General features: G+C 40.2%; 1 protein-coding gene across 6 annotated transcripts in view; it reads right to left on the bottom strand.

The window, feature by feature from the left end:
- Nucleotides 1-22,814, bottom strand: part of PTPN2 (protein tyrosine phosphatase non-receptor type 2) — a 100,671-nt gene that overhangs the window by 36,983 nt on the left and 40,874 nt on the right. For 5 of the 6 annotated variants that reach the window (XM_003276694.3, XM_004087756.2, XM_030810801.1 and 2 more), the window contains 3 exons: nt 15,789-15,889; nt 9,931-10,029; nt 3,236-3,370 (listed from right to left, as the gene is read on the bottom strand). In XM_003276694.3, the coding sequence (XP_003276742.1) occupies nt 3,236-3,370; nt 9,931-10,029; nt 15,789-15,889 (335 nt within the window). Of the gene's footprint in view, nt 1-3,235; nt 3,371-9,930; nt 10,030-14,747; nt 14,817-15,788; nt 15,890-22,814 lie in introns of those variants that run through there. The other variant, XM_030810802.1, reaches the window with a different exon arrangement.

The following is a 22,814-nucleotide window of genomic DNA, read 5'->3' on the forward strand; positions in this document are numbered from 1 at the left end:
CTTTACCTTAGGACTTGTTAACAGATACATGTCAGACTCCCTTAGACGCAAACTGGATCTCTGCACCCCAGAGACCTCAATAAAGACAGAGATCTGCAGGTTGAGATTGGCTATCAGCCCCCTACTCCATCATCACTTTTTCTCACTCCCTCGGTTCGTTCTTTCTCTCTAAGCGTATCCTTTTCAGCTACTCCCCGTTCCTGTTGTCCCTTCCAATTCATTACTATTACAAAAAGGAAACTGATAAACTAAAAAGGTAATTGTGGCTCCCGCATTATGTCTTAGACACTGTCATGATATTAACTCACTTGATCTTTAGAGCAATCCTATGAAGTAGGTACGTTATCACCCTTATTTTATAGATGGTAAAACAGGTACTGTTTATCATCTATAGTAAAGTAATGTGACCCAAGTCACTCAGCAAGAATGGCAGAGTCAGGATTTAAACTTAGGCTATCTGATTCTAGAGTTTATCTACTTAGGCAAATGTAATCTGCCTCTCATACTGAAATGCTACCTTATCCTTCTAAAGAATAAAGAATCCCTAGTTCTAATTAAAAATTATAAAGTAGAACACAAACAAATTATTGCTATTATATTGTGGTATGTTCTAAACCCAGGCCAATAAAAAATCTAGTAATCATGTCATTATACCACACAGTTGCTAGCAACTAAAGCAGAGAGGCTGGCCAACTCACATGATGGCCTCGACTCCAGAAAGATGCTTCAGAAATCAATAATCTCTCTTTACAACAATTAGCATCTTTTCAAAAGGACTTATCCCCAAGTCAAAAGTTAGGAGGTGGCTGGACGCGGTGGCTCACACCTGTAATCCCAGCACTTTGGGAGGCTGAGGTGGGCAGATCACCTGAAGTCAGGAGGTCAAGATCAGTCTGGCCAACATGGCGACTAAAAATACAGCTCTACTAAAAATACAAAAAAAAATACATCTCTACTAAAAATACAAAAAATTAGCCAGGCGTGGTGGTGCACACCTGTATTCCCAGCTACTCGGGAGGCTAGGACAGGAGAATCACTTGAACCCAGGAGGTGGAGGCTGCAATGAGCCAAGATCATGCCACTGCACTCCAGCCTGGGCAACAGAATGAGACTTTATCTTAAAAAATAGGGGACCAGGAGAACTAATGAGATCAGTCTGTCACTTATTAGCTAAGTAATCGATGGAAAAATTCCTATAACCTAATGGATTTTAACAAAACTATTATTTTTTATAATATAAAATACAGGGATAATAAGAATATTTACACTACCCACAGTAACTGAAGACTACTGGTCAAATGATATATATGTGAAAGCATTTTGGAACCTGATAAACAAAACACAAAAATCATTCTATTTTATTGTTACTTAAGGTATAATCAATTCTCAATAAGGACTGTTTCAGAAATAGGAAAACACATCTATGCCCTTCATCTAAATCAATTTTAATGCCATAAGCAAATGAGTAATTACCTGGGATAAATACCAAGAGAAGATGATTCAGAGAACTTTCAGAACCTTGTGGAAATACAGTTCTGTTTCTGGGAATGAACAATGTACAGCTCAGTCCAGTATCAAAGAGTTATTGATGTATCTCAATGCAGTTTAAGACACATGCAAATGGAAAGAGTTGGGACAAAATAAATATAGTAATGGGAATTTATAAATAAATCTAAGCATTATCATTCCTAATTTTGAGCCTTTTTAGGTGACTCAAGAGACTGTATAATAAGCTTAGTATGGATGTCACGGGAAGCTGGACAGAAGGAAAACCAGAACCTAGGCCTCATGCACAGAGCATGCACCTGTGCTTACTCAATGCAGCAAAAAACACAAGTGTTTCAAGGGATCCACCATAACAGGGATTGCCACACATCTAAAAAGCATGTATATATCTCCCTTCTCTTTAAGGTTTTTTTGTATTGTTAGTGATCACTTAATTTACGTAATGGTTAACTAAAACAGTATTTCACTTACAGACTACATACATTCCTGAAGTCATATGAGGCTAAACATTCTCCTATTTTCAAGCTATCACAGTTTCTATTAGCATCTCAGAATTACTCTCATTTCATTATTTTCTAGTTTATTCTAATTACAACACAAAGAGGGCAAAAGAGGTAAATGGCAAAAGGGGGAGAAATGCCTCAATCCTCACCCTGGCAACAGCGAGTTCACAACCCACTATGTGTATGTATCTCAACCAAGGCCCAAGGAACAGTTCATATGTTTCTGGGGAAGAAAAAGGCATGGTGGCTCATGACTGTAATCCCAACACTTTGGGAGGCCAAGGTGGGAGGATTGCTTGAGCTCAGGAGTTTGAGACCAGCCTGGATAACAAGGCAAGACCCCATCTCTATTAAAAAAAATAAGAAAATTAGGTATGGTGGCTCATGCCTGTAATCCCAGATACTCAGGAGGCTGAAGTGGGAGGATTTCTTGAGGCCAGGAGTTGGAGGCCTCAGTGAGAGCTGTGATTATGCCACTGTACTCCAGCCTGGGTGGCAAAGCAAGACTGTCTCAAAAAACCAATCAACCAACCAACCAACCAACCAAACACCCAAGTAAATGTTCTTGAGACCACATGCTACATTTATACGTATGTATGTATGTATGTATGTATGTGTTACATATATATAAAAAACACCATTTTTTTCCAACTCAATAGGGACAAATTTTTGTGTTGTGAATCACTTAACAATAGCTTTGTAAGTTATTTTCTTGACTATTTTGCTATTCTTGGCAGTCACAGGTCCTGGGAGCTATTGCTTCCTGGGCATTTACTAAGGTCAGGTGCTCTGCATACACATCCTCATTTGACCTTCAGGACAGCCCTGGAGGAGAGGCATGGTAACCTCCATTTTACAGACGAGGAAGGGATCAGGGATGGTGGGGAACAAGTCTAAAGTACAGCTCTACTAAGCAGCAGAACTGGATCTGAATCCAGGTTGGCCTGATTCTAAAGCCCTCTCTATTAAACCCCATGTATTTCTATTAATTAATTTTTAATCCCCAAATATCAAACTGAACTTTGAAATTCTTAGTTTCTACTGTTTCTTCAGAGTCCTCAGAAAGCTACTACATACAGGCACACAATCTAAAAACATGTGATTATGACTAGATACTATAGGTATTATCCAAATGCATGTGCTTATCAAACTTCAAATCTAATAATAAAGAATAATTCTTTAAACCATCATATAAAATCCACACTTTCGGGCAAGAAAGGTCTTACATTGATATTTTCTAATTGTAGTAGATGTACTGTATAATACGACTTCACATCTTCTGACAAGAGCTTCACACTGAATCCTGTTTCTTTAAACAGCATCTCTTGGTCATCTGTTGGCCAGTACTGTGCACATTTAACCTAAATTTAGAAATATGTATATGATTTTTTTTTAGTTTATAGACATCATGAAACCATAAAGTTAAAAAATGAAAACAAACCAGATATGTACATGCTATATTTTTTCAAGTACCCAAAACTAAGAAGTCACTACTATATTCTACGCTTCATGTATTTTAATAAGATTGAAATTTTATAGCCGGGTGCAGTGGCTCACGCCTGTAATCCCAACACTTCGGGAGGCTGAGGTGGGAGGATCACCTGAGGTCAGGAGTTCGAGACGAACCTGGCTAATATGTTGAAACCCCGTATCTACTAAAAATACAAAAACTAGCTAGGCGCAGTGGCGGGCGCCTGTAAACCCAGCTACTAGTAAGACTGAGGCAGGAGAATCGCTTGAATCCAGGAGGTGGAGGTTGCAGTGAGCCAAGATTATTCCACTGCACTCCAGGCTGGGTGACAAAGCAAGACTCCATCTCAGGGAGCAGGGCGGGTAGAGATTGAAATTTTATAAAGCATTTTTTTATATGTGTGCAGTCATCACTGTAAGGCAGTTTTAGAACATTTCTCTCAAACTCAGAAATCACCTTGTGTCCTATTCCCACTCCAAGCCGCAGGCAACCACTGATCCATTTTCTGTCTCCATAAGTTTTTCTTTTCTTTTGAGCTGGAGTCTTGCTCTGTCACCCAGGCTGGAATGCAGCGGCGTGATGTTGGCTCACTGCAACCTCTGCCTCCTGGGTTCAAGCAATTCTCCCGCCTCAGCCTTCTGAGCAGCTGGGATTACAGGCGTCTGCCACCGTGCCCAGCTAATTTTTGTATTTTTAGTAGAGACAGGGTTTTGCCATGTTGGCCAAGCTGCTCTTGAACTCCTGACCTCAAGTGAGCCACCCACCTCAGCCTCCCAAAATGCTGGGATTACAGGCATGAGCCACCATGTCCGGTCTTATAAGGTATTTTTTAAGTGTTCCTGTAACTTATAAACTAAAAAAGCCATAGATATCATATTCATAAAATAAAAATAAATTTATCATTCTTAAAGCATGATTACCTACATTTTAACGTCACAGGACATTCACTTTATGTTTCTAAAATTACCAAACCCTTGCAATAATTTTATCTTCAAAATAAATGTTGCTGGCCAGGCGCGGTGGCTCACGCCTGTAATCCCAGCACTTTGGGAGGAGGCTGAGGCAGGCAGATCATGAGGTCAGGAGATCGAGACCATCCTGGCTAACACGGTGAAACCCCGTCTCTACTAAAAATACAAAAAATTAGCAGGGTGTGGTGACGGGCGCTTGTAGTCCCAGCTACTCGGGAGGCTGAGGCAGGAGAATGGCGTGAACCCGAGAGGCGGAGCTCGCAGTGAGCTGAGATTGTGCCACTGCACTCCAGCCTTGGCAACACAGCGAGACTCCGTCTCGGGGGAAAAAAAAAAAAAGTTGCTGAAGAGGCTTTATTTTACAAGTATTTTCCACAAATGCCTATGAATCTGCTACTCAATATTTCATCTAGGGCCAGGCATATATGACTCACGCCTGTAATCCTAGCACTTTGGGAGGCTGAGGTGGGTGGATCACTTGAGCCCAGGAGTTCAGCCTGAGCAACAGGACGAAATTCAGCCTGGACAACGTGGCGAAGTCCTGTCTCTACAAAAAATTAGCCGGGTGCAGTGGCGCAACCCTGTAGTCCCATCTACTCAGGAGTCTGAAGTGGGAGGATGACCTGAGCATGGGCAGTTGAGGCTGCAGTGAGGCTGCACCGCTGCCCTCCAGCCTGGATGACAAAAGTGAGACCCAGTCTCAAAACAAACAAAAAAATGACATTTAGAAATAACACTGTATATTTGCTTACTAAAATTAAACTGGGGAGAGAATGAGAAGATAAGCCCCTTTTACCTAGAGTTTGGCAGAACTACTGATACGAAATTCAAATCTGTAACAATAAACACATCTTCCCAAATGCCAAAGTATGAAGCCAGCAGACTGAAGCAAGGTGAAATACTCATTTCAGTAGGAAAAAAATACCAGAAAAAAATTTTTTTTAAAATGGCCATTTCTCCTTTTCCAAATAGCAGCTGCAAACAATAAAAATGCCTCCCAAACCAATAAATATTATGAATTAATACTTTAAAAGGTGCTAAAAGACAAACAAAAAATGATAGAAGTAAAAGAGTATAAATAAGAATTAGAACAACTCAGAAACAAGATAACAGAAGACAGAAAAGTTCAAATAATAGAACACATCATTTCAGAAATGAGGATTAAACCAGAAGGAAAAGAGGAATAAACACAATAGATAATAATGCCTTGGTTGGGCGTGGTGGCTCATGCCTGTGATCCCACACTTTGGGAGGCCGAGGCAAGCGGATCACAAGGTCAGGAGATTGAGACCATCCTGGCTAACACGGTGAAACTCCGTCTCTACTAAAAATACAAAAAATTAGCCGGGTGTGGTGGTGGACGCCTGTAGTCTCAGCTACTTGGGAGGCTGAGGCAGGAGAATGGCGTGAACCTGGGAGGCGGAGCTTGCAGTGAGTTGAGATAGCTCCACTGCACTCCAGCCTGGGTGACAGAGTGAGACTCTGTCTCAAAAAATAATAATAATAATAATGCCTTAAGAGGAAAATAAATAATTTTTTTTTTTTTTAAGAGACACGGTCTTGCTCTGTAGCCCAGGTTGGAGTGCACTGGGGTGAACTTGGCTCACTTCAGCCTCAATCTTCTGGGCTCAAGCAATCCCCCAATCCCAGCTGGGGCTCCAGGTGCATGCCACCACACTTGGCTACTTTTTGTATTTTTTGTAGAGGCAGGGTCTCACTTTGCTGTCGAGGCTGGTTTTGAATTCCTGGGCTCAAGTGACCCTCCTGCCTCAGCCTCCCAAAATGCTGGGATTATAGGTGTGAGCCCTCCAACCTGGCCTTAAAAAAAAATTTTTTTTTAAGTAAAATAGAAATAAAGAGATAAACAGGATTAGAGAGAATGTGACAAATAAAAAAGATAGGCAAAGAAAATCCAACATATGTATAATAGGAAGACCCAAAGAAGAACATTAAAGCAAGCAAGGGAGCAGAACAAATACTAAGGACTGTAATTCAACAAATATTTCTTTAACAAAAAGTATTAGAAAAATTTTAAAAAGTACTTGAAGTCAAACGCTCAAGAAGACATCACGTACCTGTAAAAACTGACCCAGAATGGCCAATTACTAAGACATATATATTTTTTTTTAGACGGAGTCTCGCTCTGTCACCCAGGCTGGAGTGCAGTGGCGCAATCTCGGCTCACTGAAAGCTCCGCCTCCCGGTTTCACGCCATTCTCCTGCCTCAGCCTCTCCGAGCAGCTGGGACTACAGGCGCCCGCCACCACGCCCGGCTAATTTTTTGTATTTTTAGTAGAGATGGGGTTTCACCGTGGTCTCGATCTCCTGACCTTGTGATCCGCCCACCTCGGCCTCCCAAAGTGCTGGGATTACAAGCGTGAGCCACCGCGCCCGGCCCACTAAGACATATTTTTGGTAAAACTAATAATATCTGAAGAAAAAGAAAAAAAGAATTCTTTGGGTAGTGTAGATAAAAAGAACAAGAGACTTATAAAGGAAAATAAGATGTCCATTAGACTTTGGTGGAATACCAGAAGGAAATGGAAAAAAAAAAAAAAAGTTGTTCAAAGAATAGCACGTGAGCCAAGGATTTTATATCCCGCCAAACTGACTTTCACATATTAAGACAGCAGATGAACCATCACTGACATGTAAAAAAATCAGACTATAATGCTCACAAGTCCCTCCTTAGGATCCACTAGAGAATGAGCTTTAGTCAGAATGACTGGAGAGACATCAGCAAAGACTGTTGATGAATATTAAATAATGCTTGCTTGTAGAACTAAGAGTCTACAAGGGATGTAGGGGAGAGACTACAGTTTGTAAAGTACAACTCGGAAACGCCAGGAAGAGAATGAAAAAAATATTAAAAATTGTAAACCATTTTCAGTAATTACCTTGGTAGTAGATGATATCATGATTATGGTTATATTTTGTATGTGATATGGGAAGAACGAAACGAGTCATTACAAGATGGTTTACATCTCTCATATCTTTGAGAACCAGGATTCTTGGTATGAAAAAGGAAATAGCAGATATAAGATGGAAGGGGCTAAGCAACCCTTATAGTCCCAAATTTGAATTGGAAATATCATTATGAACTCTTGAAGTATGTTATCTTGACACACACATATTGTTCCTTAGCTTTTGTCCACTGAAAAGCCCTAAAAACAATGACCAGTCCAGTAGCAATACATATCCTTATTTTTGCTGTGATCTTGAAATACTGCTGCCCATTAAAAGAAACCAAAACTCCTTAGAGAAATGGCTGGTTCCAGGTCTGGGCAGCAAGAGTTTGAGATGAGCCTGAGATGCAGTCATTACAGATAGCAAAAATTTTTTTTTTTTTTTTTTTTTTTTTTGAGACAGGGTCTCGCTCTGTCACCCAGGCTGGAGTGCAGTGGCACGATCATAGCTAACTGTAGCCTTGACTTCCTGGCCTCAAGTGATCCTCCTGCCTCAGTCCCCCAGGTAGCTGGGACTACAGGCATGCGCCACCACGCCCAGCTAATTTTTTTATTTTTTGTAGAGACAGTTTGACCATGTTGCCCAGGCTAGTCTCAAACTCCTGGGCTCAAGTGATCCACCCAACTCAGCTCCCCCTGGGCTCAAGCGATCCACCCAACTCAGCTCCCCCAAAGTGCTGAGATTACAGGTGTGAGTCACTGCACCCAGCCAAGGAAACTATTAAAGGTTTGTTAAAAAGGACTCAGGGCTGGGTGAGGTGGCTCACGCCTGTAATCCCAGCACTTTAGGAGGCCGAGGTGGGCAGATCACTTGAGGTCAGGAATTTGAGACCAGCCTGGCCAATATGGTAAAACCGTCTCTACAAAAACTAGCTGGGCATGGTGGTGGGTGCTTGTTATCCCAGTTACTCAGGAGGCTGAGACGGGAGACTCTCTTGAACCTGGGAAGTGGAGGTTGCAGTGAGCCAAAATCATGCCACTGCACTCCAGCCTGGGCAACAGGCAAGACTCTGTCTCAAATAAAAAAAAAAAAAAAAAAAGGACTCAGGACCCAACCTAAAGAGATTGCTTCTAGCCAATGACAGGATAATTTGATCAAAAATAAGGAAAATAACTGCAAAGGGTAAAATTAATCCAGTATGTCTAAACCCATAATAATTCATCCTCTCCTGCCACTCTCCACCAGAAAAACTCCTAATTGGTCATCTGTTGAGGACAGATGACCTCGACAGAGAATTAACTTTTTTTTTGGAAAACTGCTTTTAAGAAAAGTAATGACAGAATTGGATTATCATCATTTGTAACCCATAATGAATTAAGAAGCTGAACACTGACCAATAATGGCTATTAATGAAATAAAAAGAACAATAATCAGATGTTATGGGTCTCTTGATGAATAACACATTACCCACCACCTCTGAAGTAATCTTCCCCAAAATAATTAAACCTGACTCTTGTTAACCATCTAGGTTCAACCACCATAAACATGATTTCTAAATTCTGGTGGCAGTGTTATCTTATTAATGCAGTAATTATACTCCAAAATGAGAGAAATAAAATTTGCAAATCGTGTAGTCTGCAATGCTGCTCAAACTGACAATGTCATAATCCTTATTTTTTTTTTTTTTTTTTTTTTTTTTTTTTTTTTTTTTTTTTTTTTTTTTTTTTGAGATACAGTCTCTACCACCCAGGCTGAAGTGCAGTGGGTTTTGAGATGGAGTCTCATTCTATCATCCAGGTTGAGGTGCAATCGCACAATCTCGGCTCACTGCAACCTCCACCTCCTAGGTTCAAGCCGTTCTCCTGCCTCAGCCTCCCAAGTAGCTAGGATTACACCTGGCTAATATTTGTATTTTTAGTAGAGACGGGGTTTCACCATGTTGGCCAGGCTGGTCTCAAACTCCTGACCTCAAGTGATCTGCCTGCCTCAGCCTCCCAAAGTGCTGGGATTACAGGTTTGAGTCACCGTGCCTGGCCTAATCCTTAATTTTTAAATGATATTGAAGATCAGGAAAAACCACTGTAAATGACTATGCTGACACTGCTGGAAATTCTGGCATGTCATTGCCACATCTAATTAGAAGTAGATTAGGAAATTTTCATCATCATTAAAAACCAGCAATTATGAAATGTAGAATAAAGTAAGAAATCTGAAGTAGAACAGTACAAGATCTTAAAGCTGGAAGAGGACTTATTGACAATAGGTCAATAAGGATTCCTACGGATTCCAAAGATCTATATATCACTGCTAGTCCATATTTATTCCATTGTATTTCTATCTTGGAGATGAAAGGTCTGCAATTGTTATATAAATACTTAAAATAAGAAAGGAAAAGGATACATGAGTTTTTCTGGACAGAAACACTTTGACCACTAGCCTTTAGCAATTAAAGGCCAAAACTAAGGAATGAATATTGGCCCCAAAATGAAAACCTTTATATGCTAATGATCACATACAGTATACTATGTATCACATACAGTATACTAAGCTGTAAATATTAAATATTACTCACCGATTCTTTCTCCACAATGCGGTTCAGCATGACAACTGCTTTGGTCTTCTGCTGCCAAACCATAAGCCAGAAATGGCAGCATGTGTTAGGAAGTGGACCCTGTGAAGAGAGAGGAGAGAGAGCAGATGAGGGAAGCAGACAGAAACAGCAAGGCTCCAGGAAGGCCTCATCAAGTCTGCTCCTGGGATGTTACAAGACAGACAGTGGACAGGCTTATAAGAAGTAAACCAAGACTTCCAATCTACCTGATTTCAAAAACAGGTCTGTGTTAGTTAGGATTTTTGGTTGTAAATGATCAAAACTGACTTTTACTTTCTCAGGCAAAAAAGGAATTGTTTAAGATATCAGGTGGCTTTCAGATTTGAGGACTAGAGAGCCAAGCTTGGGTAGGAACCAAGGGTTAAGGCACAAGCAAGGTCCTGTCCCAAAGAAAGTCAACCTGGGATGCTGCTCTTGATACTGTCACTACTATCCCCTTGCTTTTGCTGGCACTGCCAAATGAAGGTGGCTATAGTATTCATGTACAATCTATAGGCAAATCAGAGACAAAATCATGAGTAGGAGTATCTGATTGATCATGTTCTAGCTGCAAAGAAGGTAGACCAAGGAAATTTCTGTCCTCTTCATCTTCTACTGCCGAAAGAGAGGATGTGCCTCCCACACATATAGAAAATCCATGAGAAAAAAGTCTGTACCATCACTGGCCAGCCAATCAACTCAAGTCAACTACAAAAAGATTTCTAGAAAAAGTAGGAATCATTAAAGTACCTGAACCACAATGAAACTGTTAATCTACAAATGCACAGTATGTGCGGCCTCAACGGAAGAGTATTGGGCAACAGTCCATGTTACAACAATGCCATGGGGATAAAAGCAAAATATTTCATGTATTGCCAATTGCTTTCATATTTTAATGATAGCATAGGGTAAAAGGAAGAATAAGAGATGAAAAGCCTATGTACAAATTTTAACGAGTTTTAAATGAGAAGGTTAAAATGAGATGCAGTTTTGCTACACCTAAAATAACTCTGAACATGCATTCAACTCACATGGAATGTAGCAGAGTGGTATGAGTTAGGGGCAGAATCAGGAGTGGGGACTAGGGCTGCCCAGAGCTTCAGACCCACATACAACAAGGGGGTTAAAGTGGTTCTAGACTAAAAGCATTTTTTATTTTTTGAGATGGCGTCTCTGTCACCCGGGCTAGAGTGCAGTGTCACGATCTCAGCTCACTGCAACCTCCACCTCCCAGGTTCAAGAGATTCTCCTGCCTAAGCCTCCCACAGAGCTGGGATTATAAGCACCCACCACCACACCTGGCTAAATTTTGGATTTTGAGTAGAGACAGAGTTTCACCATGTTGGCCAGGTTGGTCTCGAACTCCTGACCTTAAGTGATCCACCTGCCTCAGCCTCCCAAAGTGCTGGGATTACAGGTGTCAGCCATGGTGCCCAGCTGACTAAAAGCATCTTTAGGCCTGGTGTACTCCTTGGTATGTAGCAGATATTCAATAAATATTACTTAAATGAATAAACCAAGGTTAAGTTGTAAAAATGCTGGAAGTCTACTGAGGATCCCGACAAACTACAACCTAATATTTGAGAATGGCGTTTTCCTCACTCAACTTATTTTTCTATTACTTGATCTACTTCCAAAACAAAACATAGTCTAAAGGTAAAAACAGCAATGAGGAAATCCCCAGTAAAATGAATACCTTTTTCTTTAATTAGGAAAAAAAAAAAAAAAAACGGATGTAGCCAATTGCCAGTGAGGTCACTCTTTAGTGTATACACACAATCACAACCCATGCCATTCCACTGGTGATTCTAAAGACTAAATAATAAACAGGAACACAGCTGGAGTCTTGCTCTGTTGCCCAGGCTGGAGTGCAATGGCACGACCTCAGCTCACTGCAACCTCTGCCTCCCGGATTCAAGCAATTCTCCCTGCCTCAGCCTCCTGAGTAGCTGGGATTACAGGCGTGCACCACCATGCCCAGCTAATTTTTGTATTTTTAGTAGAGATGGGGTTTTACCATGTTGGCCAGGCTAGTCTCACACTTCTGACCTCAGGTGATCTGCCTGCCTCAGCCTCCCAAAGTGCTGGGATTACAGGGGTGAGCCACTACGCCCAGCCATAGGTTTTTAAATCAGAGGCACAGAGATTCACATCTCAGCTCTTCCATTTACCAGCAATGCTACCAATTTTCTTCATCGGCAAAACAGACATAATACAACAAGGAGGTGACTTTTAAAAAAAATACTAATTCATAAAACTCAGAAGAAAAAGATGATTGAAGTAATAATCTACAAAGGACAATCAGAAGAGCTGGGTTACTGCATCTCTAGTTTTCTGTATCCTCCACTACAAACAACCTGCTAGGTGCAAGGCCAAGAGCTAGACTGAGATGCAGTCTTGGCTCTTTAAGAGCTTGCAAAGGTGGCAAGGAGAAGTACTTGTATGACTAATGGACACAGTTAAGTAGCACAAGAGTATGGGTAAATTAAACCATCAGGTCTTAGGGAGCAGGAAAGGCTGGGAAGGAAACTACAGAAGAGCCTCGAAAAAGGTCCTAATACAGAGAGGGAATGTGGAAGAATGGGAGGGAGTTAGGGTCCATTCCAGGCCCTCCAAGCATAAGGCAAAGTGCATGAAAGTTTAGGGCCTATTTGGGAAAAGACAAATAGATCAGTGAGGTAGAAGTGGAGGGATGTAGTTGGCGACTATACCAGTAGAGTAACAGGAATGGTGCCAAGGGGAGACCTTAAAAAGCTGCTGCAACAGGACAGGTGTAATTGAAGAGAGCTCTGAAAAAAGGGAGGGGCAATAGAAGATCAGAAAGAACTTGGCAGACAATGAGGACAGTTTCAATCCCAATGAGAAAAATAGGAAGGCAGCTGCCTTGGTAAAAAAGATAGAGAACATGCAGATTTTGAAATCCAGTAAAAATATCCAATAGAGATCTGAAAAACATAGAGAGGAATTCAGGAGAGGAGAAAAACCCAGACACAGGCTTCTGAGTTCTCGCATTAAATGCGCAGGGCTCCTTCAGGACACACACAGCAACAAGAAGTTCAAAAACAATCACTAGGAGGCTGGGCGTGGTGGCTCACCCCCGTAATCCCAGCATTTTGGGAGGCCAAGACAGGCGGATCATCTGAGGCCAGGAGTTTGAGACCAGCCTGAGCAACATGGTGAAACCTTGTCTGTACTAAAAATACAGAAATTAGCTGGGAGTGGTGGTGAGCACCTGTAATCCCAGCTACTTGGGAGGCTGAAGCACGAGAATCACTTGAACCCGGGAGGCGGAAGTTGTAGTGAGCTGAGATCGCAACACTGCACTCCAGGCTGGGCAACACAGTGAGACTCCATCTCAAAAAAAAAGGAAGCTATTTAATGTCTCTGGATCTCCTTAGATTCCTCATGTACAAAATAAAGGTAATACTATTTACCACAGAGGGTTGTCCTAAGGTTTAAATTATACAAAGCATGTAAAAACACTATTACAAAATTTTTAACTGTTATTAATTTTATTTCCCACTAGAATGTAAAATTCATAATAGGGTTTTTATGAAAGTCTGTTTTATTTAAACAATGCCTGCCACAGAGTAGGTCTCAGTAAGTCTTTGCTGGGTGAGTGAATATCCAATGAAATGCTGGTACCAAGATTCAAGCACAGGTACCATGACAGTAGTCTACCCTGTCTTAGGTTACAAACGTTGAAAACCATGGTCTTAAAGGGCTGTAGTGCAGACTGGAGGTAATTTAGAATCTTGAGAAAGACCTATGTTTTCAAGAACTAAGAAGAGAATAAAAAACCAGTAAGTGATAATGGAGAAAAACAGTACAGAGGGAGAAAGGGTTGTGATAAGGGATCTAGGGTGGTAATTCTTCTCTATTCTTTAATGTTATTAGTTGTCCCTTGATATACACAAGAGACTGGCTCCAGGACCCAACCTGCCCCACCCACTGCAGTATACCAAAATCCACACATGTCCAAGCCCCACTGGTGGCCCTGTAGAACCTGCAGATACAAAGAGTCAGCCCTCTGTATGCATGGATTTCACATCCCATGAATACCATATTTCTGACACGTTTTTGGTTGAAAAAAGTTTGCCTGTAAGTGGACTAGTACAGTTCAACCCTGTATGGTTCAAGGGTCAACTGTAGGTATTTCAAAAAGAAAATAAAATTTTTAACTCTAAATAGTAGTTTAAAATACGAATGCACATAAAAAACAACTTCCAATATTACAGAAAGGAAGAAAATGGAAAATTAAAGTCTGTATTCCCAAGCTCCAAAGTCTCTATTCCCAAGCTCCAAAAATTATTACTAATGGTGTATGTATGATTAACTTATTTAACCAGTCCCTTACAGATTGCTTGAGTCTGATGCGTTAAAATAAGACTGCAATGAACATGATCACATAGGTCTTTTTTTTTTTTTTTTGGACAGAGTTTTGCTCTTTCGCTCAGGCTGGAGTGCAGTGGCACTATCTTGCCTCACTGCCATTTCCACCTCCCGGGTTCAAGCGATTCTCCTGCCTCAGACTCCTGGGTAGCTGGGATTATAGATGCCCGCCACCATGCCCAGCTAATTTTTGTATTTTTAGTAGAGATGGGGTTTTGCCATGTTGGCCAGGCTGGTCTCAAACTCCTGATCTCAGGTGATCCATCTGCCTCAGCCTCCCAAAGTGCTGGGATTACAGGCGTGAGCCACCGCACCTGGCCGATCACATATATCTTTATGTCTGACTGTATTTCTCTAAATAGACTTTCTTGGTCGGTCAAAGTATTTGAACACTGAGTATTACACACTTTGAAATCTCTCCTGTTCTGACAGGTGAAAGGCCCATTCCCTGGTTACTGAATGAATGGAGCATCTCTTCATGTGCAAAGTGTCCACCTTTGTTTGGTTCTTTGAACTAGGAGTTTATGTCCTTTGCCAGTTTTTTCCATGGGCTGTTTTTTTTTTCTTTTTGACTTGCAGGAGCTGTATTACCTCAAGTAAAATAATGCATTTTAGTTTCCTGTGAATTGACATAGTATAATAGCTCATAGTTACATTAATCTGCATATCTTTTTACTTATCAAACATTTTTCTCTTTCAAATAAGTCATTCTGATTCAAGTTACGTTTTCAAAAATCTCAAATATTATGGTATATCTTTTGAACATTTAAAAATCTTTGGGGGAAATGACAGCACTGTTGATAATCAAGTCTTTATTACTTGATGAATAAACAGTAGCTGTAGATACACAAAAATCTCTCCTATTATCTCAGAATGGAAGGAAAAAAATCATGCTTGCACACAGGTGTGGCTGATGTGCTCAGAGGCAATTGGGCAGAAGGCCAAAGGGAGCACAAGGCCTTGCAGCTGGGCCTCTGGAGCACCTGGTCTCAGCACCCGCTCAGGTCCTTGAAGACGACCAGACACCATCCAGGGCTTGGTGTACTCTCTGAAGATATATGCGAGGCAGGGGGAGCTACAGAAGAGCTGTCCAAGGCCTCTGGTTTTGCCACAGGGTATGGGAAGAGAAAAGAAGACGCTAAGAAGCATAAGCAGCGCTCTGTGTCAGATACAATGTAAGGAACACAATCTGCCAAAGAACTGGCCTAGGCCATTTCATAAGAATTTTCCTTCACAAAACATGTAATATCAAAAATAACTCGCCTTTTATCTCAAATACTCAAAGCTTCAAAACCTTATAATGTCCATAATTCATTACATCGTCAGAAAAAAACTGAAATACCATTTCATTTCCAAAAGAAGTCAAGATATACTTTTACCTATGATTTAAAGCAGAACAACCACAAACACATCATTTTCAGACATTTGCTTGGTATCGTACTACTTGCCTGTGTTAAGATGTAACTCCTTTGTGCCTCTTCTATGTCAACTAAACTGGCATTAATATAATCATTCTCAGCATTTTGCAGTTTAACACGACTGTGATCATCTGAAAATAGAGAATGATAAGCCACAACTGTCATTTCAAAATTACTGTTTTTTATCTTCATATTAATATTCTAGGTATTTATAAAAAGATAGAAGAAATAAGAAAAATGAATTAGCATCATAAGAGAGTTGAGACAAATCCTAAACTATTCTCTACTTTTTTGGTAAGGAGTATAAAATGTAATCTTGTTTGTTACTATAGTGCTGGAAAGGAAGTGCTTCTGTTTGTAGCACATTAGCCATTGTGACTTGAAAAATCGACCAGAAGTAAACATAGCTAAATGAATAAAGTACTTACCTTCCTAAAAGTAAAAGGATCATTCAGATTCTTGGTACCTAAAAATTGATTGGTCTACCTACAGAACGATAACTGGTCTCAAATAGATGAGACTAGATTTCCGAGGTTACTGTATTTCAACCTCTTCATTTCTCAATAGATAAGAATTCCACTATATTTAAATAAATTTTAGCAGTGAACTGTGTTTAGGTTAAATGCTGAAAATATTTAAAGACAGTCGGAATATTCCAACTGTATTCTTTAAAAGACCACTGAAGATACTTCACTACTTAGACTCTGTTAACAGTTTAGAGATATTTCTAGTTTTTAAAAGTAAAAATCTCATAGATTGAGAATTTATGCTAATTTAAATATGTGAACTACAAAATGTGACCTTATACATTTAGATGGGAAAGCAAGAGAAGCATGACACCAGGAGAAAAAGCCCATGAATTAACTCAGAATCCTCAACACACAACTGCTGGATGCATATCACTGAATTATAAAACTAAAAACATGGTGTTTGATGTTTAACTCTAGAGAATGCATACTATTACAAGTTGTCCCTCTCAAAGAAACTCATACTAAATAGCCAGTCTCTCCTTAATTTTAAATGAAAAAACTGTTTATATTATCTCCATATGAAAGAAAATGTAAAATGGTTTTAGTTTTACACATCAATTTATCTGAGATGTTTCTGCTGGACTGAACCCAAGACCTCTGTAAATATTACATGTCATTTGCCAACAGGAAAAACTAAGATCTTGTTATAGTAAATCACATATACTAGTGTTCTCGGAAAGATGATGTCAACAAGCACTTTTTTTAAAAATCACTTTTTTTTTTAACAGTTTAATCACCCTTTAACTGTTATATTATGTAAAATAGTAAAAAGGTCAGCAACCTAATTAAAATAAAGACCACATATCTCCTAGACAACATACCAAAAAAAAAAATGCCTGGTTTTAGAAAGCTACATGATTTTAAAATTAAAGTTCCACTAAAATATCACACCAAAGGAATGTATTTCCTCATGTTGTAATCACAGAAAGAACACTAACCAAAGGCTACTCATATCTATTGCACAACTGAAAACAGCCATTTAGCTAACATGTGGTAGGAATCCATAAAACCCGAGAAGGTCCACCTCACAGGGTGCTGGGAATCTGGTTACCCCACATGGCACCACCCCACACCCTTGCCCAGCTATGCAGGAAGTAAACCTAGAGAAACACCTTCAGCCATAGTATTTGATACCTCACTCTCGGGACTCTGAACTAAAATTCACTGTTATTTTCCTTCGATCTGTAAAATATGCACCAGGTGTTACCTCAATGCTCTATAAGCACAGTAACCACACACCAGAAAAGCCCAGATCCAGTCCTCGGAGGCAGGAGGGAGGAGGGCACCACCTGCAGGGCACTGGGTCTGCAGGGCTCAGCCCCTGGCAGTGGCCTCGCTTCCTGTTTAACATTAATATACAGAGTCAACAAAAGCAAAAGAACAGTGAATTTTCTCAGGAAAATTTGTTTTTATTTTGTTATCAGATAATACCAAAAAAGAAAGGTAATCCTTGCGAAAACTCTATAGCTATTTAGAACTAACTACAAATGTCATTTGAGCCTGTATTTTCTTCTCAAGGCTGATTAAAAACAAAACTCAAATACCTACATCACTAGATATTATTTTAATTCTTCTGTTCTTTTAAGAAAAACATATACGGGCCAGGCGCCGTGGCTCACGCTTGTAATCCCAGCACTTTGGGAGGCCGAGGTGGGCAGATCACGAGGTCAGGAGATCGAGACCACGGTGAAACCCCGTCTCTACTAAAAGTACAAAAAAATTAGCCGGGCGTGGTGGCGGGCGCCTGTAGTCCCAGCTACTCGGAGAGGCTGAGGCAGGAGAATGGCGTGAACCCGGGAGGCGGAGCTTGCAGTGAGCCGAGATCGCGCCACTGCACTCCAGCCTGGGCGACGGAGCGAGACTCCGTCTCAAAAAAAAAAAAAAAAAAGAAAAACATATACGAAGGAAAAATGAAAAACAATTTAAAAAGGAAAAAAATCTTAAAGCAAAAAGGAGAAATAAAACTTTAAAATAAATTAAAAATACATTAAAATTATAAAAACAAAAATTAAAAGATTAATACAAAATAAAAAGTATATATAACTTTTTGATTTAGAAGAGGCAATAGAGAAAAAAATAACTAAAACACATCACCTTAAAATAACTATTGCAAAAGATTGTGAATATACACATTTCAGGAAGTGAAACTATCAAAGCCTTTTTATGAGAAACTGTGACTTTATAATTTATACTCTTTAGTGAAGATAACAAAGAAGGGCACTGCCTCTTCTCCAATTAAGGATCATAACACATGGTTTCGAGTTTGTGAGAGCATACACAGGTTCCCTTACAACCTGAGTCACAGTTCTCTTTTCCCTGCCCAGATACTATCAGTCAGCCCCAAATCTGTAAACTAATCATTAAAAAACAAACTTTTGACTTCTGAATGAGAACACACAGAAAGGTACATCCCTTCTCCTCTTCCATAGGAACCTCTGAAATGAGATTATCGTAACAGCAGCATCCCATAACCTTTGGGCTGTATAAGTCCCAAAGCCCACAATACTTTACCATCCTTATAAGTCTGGTTATCTCACCCTTTCCTATCTTTTAAAGGATCCAGTAAAGGGAGAAAAATAAAGATAGTTCAAACTCTTTCGCATGGGATACCACAAAAGCAACCAAACCACACTTCACAGGAAATCTTATTTCTCAACCTCTACTAGCACTAGTAGCAGAACTATCAAGAACATACACTTATTTTTCTACAGGCATCATCTGCCTTAATTCTTGTCACTGAGTGAATGAAGAAATGCAATACCCAAACAGAACTGTGGTTTATAACTTGGATTAAAATTAAGCCAATTTCTAACAAGGAGTCCCTTCACCTCCTACCCTCAAACAGCGTGTTTCTGAGAAACAGCTCCACCTCTCAAGAAATGACTAGTGCTAGCTGTGGCTGTGCTGACAATACAGATTAGTTTCCTCTTTCAATACTGTCATCATAAGCTTTAAAAAAAAAAAAACAACCCACAGGTTTCACCAAATATATCATTATTGTAAAGACATCTCCTTTTGGAAAGTTTTCCAAGTCAAACAGAAAGGAGAATTCGTATTCATTGTAACTGGTTACAATTCATCCTGAACAGGTTAAATCACAGCAAAGATCAAGCACCCTTAACTTACAAGTCAGGCAAGAAGATGACCAATTCTAATAGTACAGCGTGAACCAGCGACTTTTCCCCTTTAGATTTTCCCATTCTCAACTAAGGGTAATTAGTACGTTTTCAAATAGTGATGTCCAAGAACTCAAAGCATTTTCTAGATATGTCAACTCTCTTCAATCCTGCAAGCAAAATAGTCAAACAACAAATATTATGCGTTCTGTCTCACAAATCGAGCAATGAACCAAAAACAAAGCTGGCATTAAACACCAGGTCACCTTATACTCCCCCATATTAATGGAGAATACAAACCTTAGTACACATAGAATATTAACATTTCAATTGTTTGCTCTGTAAAGAAAATTCTGCTTGATGAAAGGTTTCCAACTGACCACAAAACCAACCAGAACCACTGTCTAGAACCATTTGGTGCCTACGACATGTCAGGTTTGTGTGACACTCGTCATTGGGTCACCTCTCTCAGTCTTCACAGCCCTATGAAGTGCATATGAATATGGATCACACCCATCTCCCTGTCACTCAGGGAAGTCAAGTCATCATCAGTGTAACACACTAGAGCACAAAAATGAAACCCAGGTTTGTGCAATTTAAGAGATTACCTATTTCCTGCATTCTGCATTCCATGTCTCCCTGATCCATCCAGTTGGTGCCTTTACCATCCTTCCCATACATCCTATATTCTTGCTGACATCACCTTTCATGTTGCTCTCCACTCAGGTGTGATTTCCAACTCCTCTCTCATATAAACCCCACTTCTGTGACGATGCAGTCCATGATATATCTCCTCTAACTAGATGCTCTGATGGAATGCCTCCATGATGAACTGGTCTGTTCCCTGCATTGAATACTTTCAGCAATCATACACAATTTTTAGTCAACAAACATATTTTAACCTATAGGGATCTAAAGGTAAGACATTATTTGTTTGAAGCTTTTAAAAAGGAAAAAAGAAATTCTATTAAGCCATGACTCTGAGTACTGATACTTTATAGCTTAAAATATTGTGGGAAGGAGCTTGAGTAATTGCTACCTGAATAGGCCTAGTGAGATCAGCAGGAAGGGGAAATTCCAGCAGAGGGCACATCATAAAGAGGAATGAAAGGGAATGGTGTAGCATGCAGGACTGGCAAATTCAGAAAGGCTGACGAGCTAGCTAGAGAGAGGTCCCCAAACACATTAAGGGCAGACCCTGAAGGGCATGCGGGCTGTGCTACAGGCACAGGCTCTGGACAGGGCCCCCATGAAGCTCTTTAAAGGACTGGTATAAACACATTTGATTTTCATGAAAATAACTCTCAGCAGCATACAAGATGGACTGAACAAAGAGGAAGGCAACTTCATACACCAATACACTGAAAGCTTAATCAAGAGGTGATGAGGGCTGAATCAAGTAGTGGCAGCGGGAATGGAAAGAGTATTTCCAAGGTAGCACCATTACAACTTTGCTAATAAAGTATACATTGTTTAGGGAACATTTGGTTAAGTTCAACCTTTTCCAAACAATAGTTTACTGTCCTTGAAATCATCAGTGTCTTTCCACCCATCATGATTTCAAGATCCTACACTTGACAGGACAATGTCACTAATTAAATTCGATTCCACAAATCTCCTAATTGAAAAAGTCCTCTTTAATCTGTCCCCAAGAGTCTGCAATGAACAGAATACCTGAGAATGTCTTTACAAAATAGGTAAAATTCATTAGTTTGGAAAACGGACATTTTTCCTCTTTGGTAGCTTGTATAAAATAAGACATACTAATCTTCACTTTAAAATAATCAGTAAGTATCTCACCATTTTTTTTTTTTTTTTTTTTTTTTTTTTTTTTTTTTTTTTTTTGAGATGGAGTTTTGCTCTTGTTGCCCAGGCTGGAGTGCAATGGTGCGATCTCGGTTCACCACAACCTTCACCTCCTGGGTTCAAGCGATTCTCCTGCCTCAGCCTCCCGAGCAGCTGGGATTATAGGCATGTGCCACCACGCCCGGCTAATTCTGTATTTTTAGCAGAGATGGGGTTTCTCCATGTTGGTCAGGCTGGTCTTGAACTCCCGACCTCAGGTGATCCACCTGCCTCGGCCTCCCAAAGTGTTGGGATTACAGGAGTGAGCCACGGCGCCCAGCAGTATTGCACCACTTTCTTTGAAACTCAGACTCTGCTTCTAGGAGAGGTAGAGCCTAAACAAATTGAAGGTAGAGGGACTTAGGGGAAAAGATTTTACTTTCATCACATCCAAAGGCCCATGAGACACCATGCAAACAATGTAGACCAAATATCTATATTGGTGATATAGCAATAAGCATAACTAAGTAAAGTATATAAGTAATAAATGGTAAAAAGAAAAAAAAAAGGTAGAGTAACGGGACTCACAGCGCTGGGGAGAGGGGCAGGTTGCAATTCTAAACAGGGTGGTCAGGATGGGCCTTGTGGCTGACCATCCAGGTGGGTCACATGTAAGCACAGATCTGGAAGGGGTCAGTCTCAGGGATATTTTAGTTAACAGTGTACCAAGCACAGAGAACGGCGAATGCCTTAAGGTGGTACATACCTAACATGTCTGAGGGACATGAAGAATGTGGCTTGAGCCACGGGGACAAAGGGGAGAGGAGCAGTCTGCAGTTTAGGTTCGGAGAGTCAAGAAATCCTGTACTGATCATTTCTCCTAAATTTGACCGTCAGGGAAAAAGGGCTGCTACTTCCATTTTCTCAGAGGGCCTACCTAGTAGAGTGTCATAACAATTTAAGTCAGCAAGTATTCAAACATTGTTTATATGATGAATTCCAGAAGATTTTCACATATTCAAATTCCTAAACCTGCTAGAATTTTGTTAGAATGACAAATCACCATCAACCCATTCTCAAACATAAGCACGAAATGAAATGACGTTAACTGACTTTCTTAAGCGTAAACTAATTCAGCAAAAAGGAAAAGCACAGAAACCTTCAGGACTTTTTAGTACAGGTACCTGGAATTTTGCGGTGCAGATGAAAAACATGGGTGAGGGGAGTTTGAGGGATCTAAAGATGTGGATTCTGTTCTCTGTTTTGGCTCTACCAACCTACATAATTTCAGACATAGTCACGATTTCCCAGAAAAGGGTGACTACTACTTGAGAAACACTATCAGGATCCCAGTCACCGACAGTCCTATGATAAGGGACACTCTGGGGTCTGTTTTCTTGTCTGTCAAAATCAGTGGCTCGAGTGGACCAGTCCTTCTTATTTTCACTGACAAACCCTCCTTAATACCCTAAGAGGGTATTAAAGTACAAAATTCCTTGGTAATTCCTATTTTACCTTAAACATTTAAAGGAATTTCAAAATTCTACTTGATCATGTATCTGCATTTTAATCTAGAAACAACCACACCCTCACCCCAATCCTGAGTACGGCTAACTGTCCTGGAC

The sequence above is a fragment of the Nomascus leucogenys genome, chromosome 4, assembly GCF_006542625.1.
Source record: "Nomascus leucogenys isolate Asia chromosome 4, Asia_NLE_v1, whole genome shotgun sequence".
Classification (NCBI taxonomy): Eukaryota; Metazoa; Chordata; class Mammalia; order Primates; family Hylobatidae; genus Nomascus; species Nomascus leucogenys.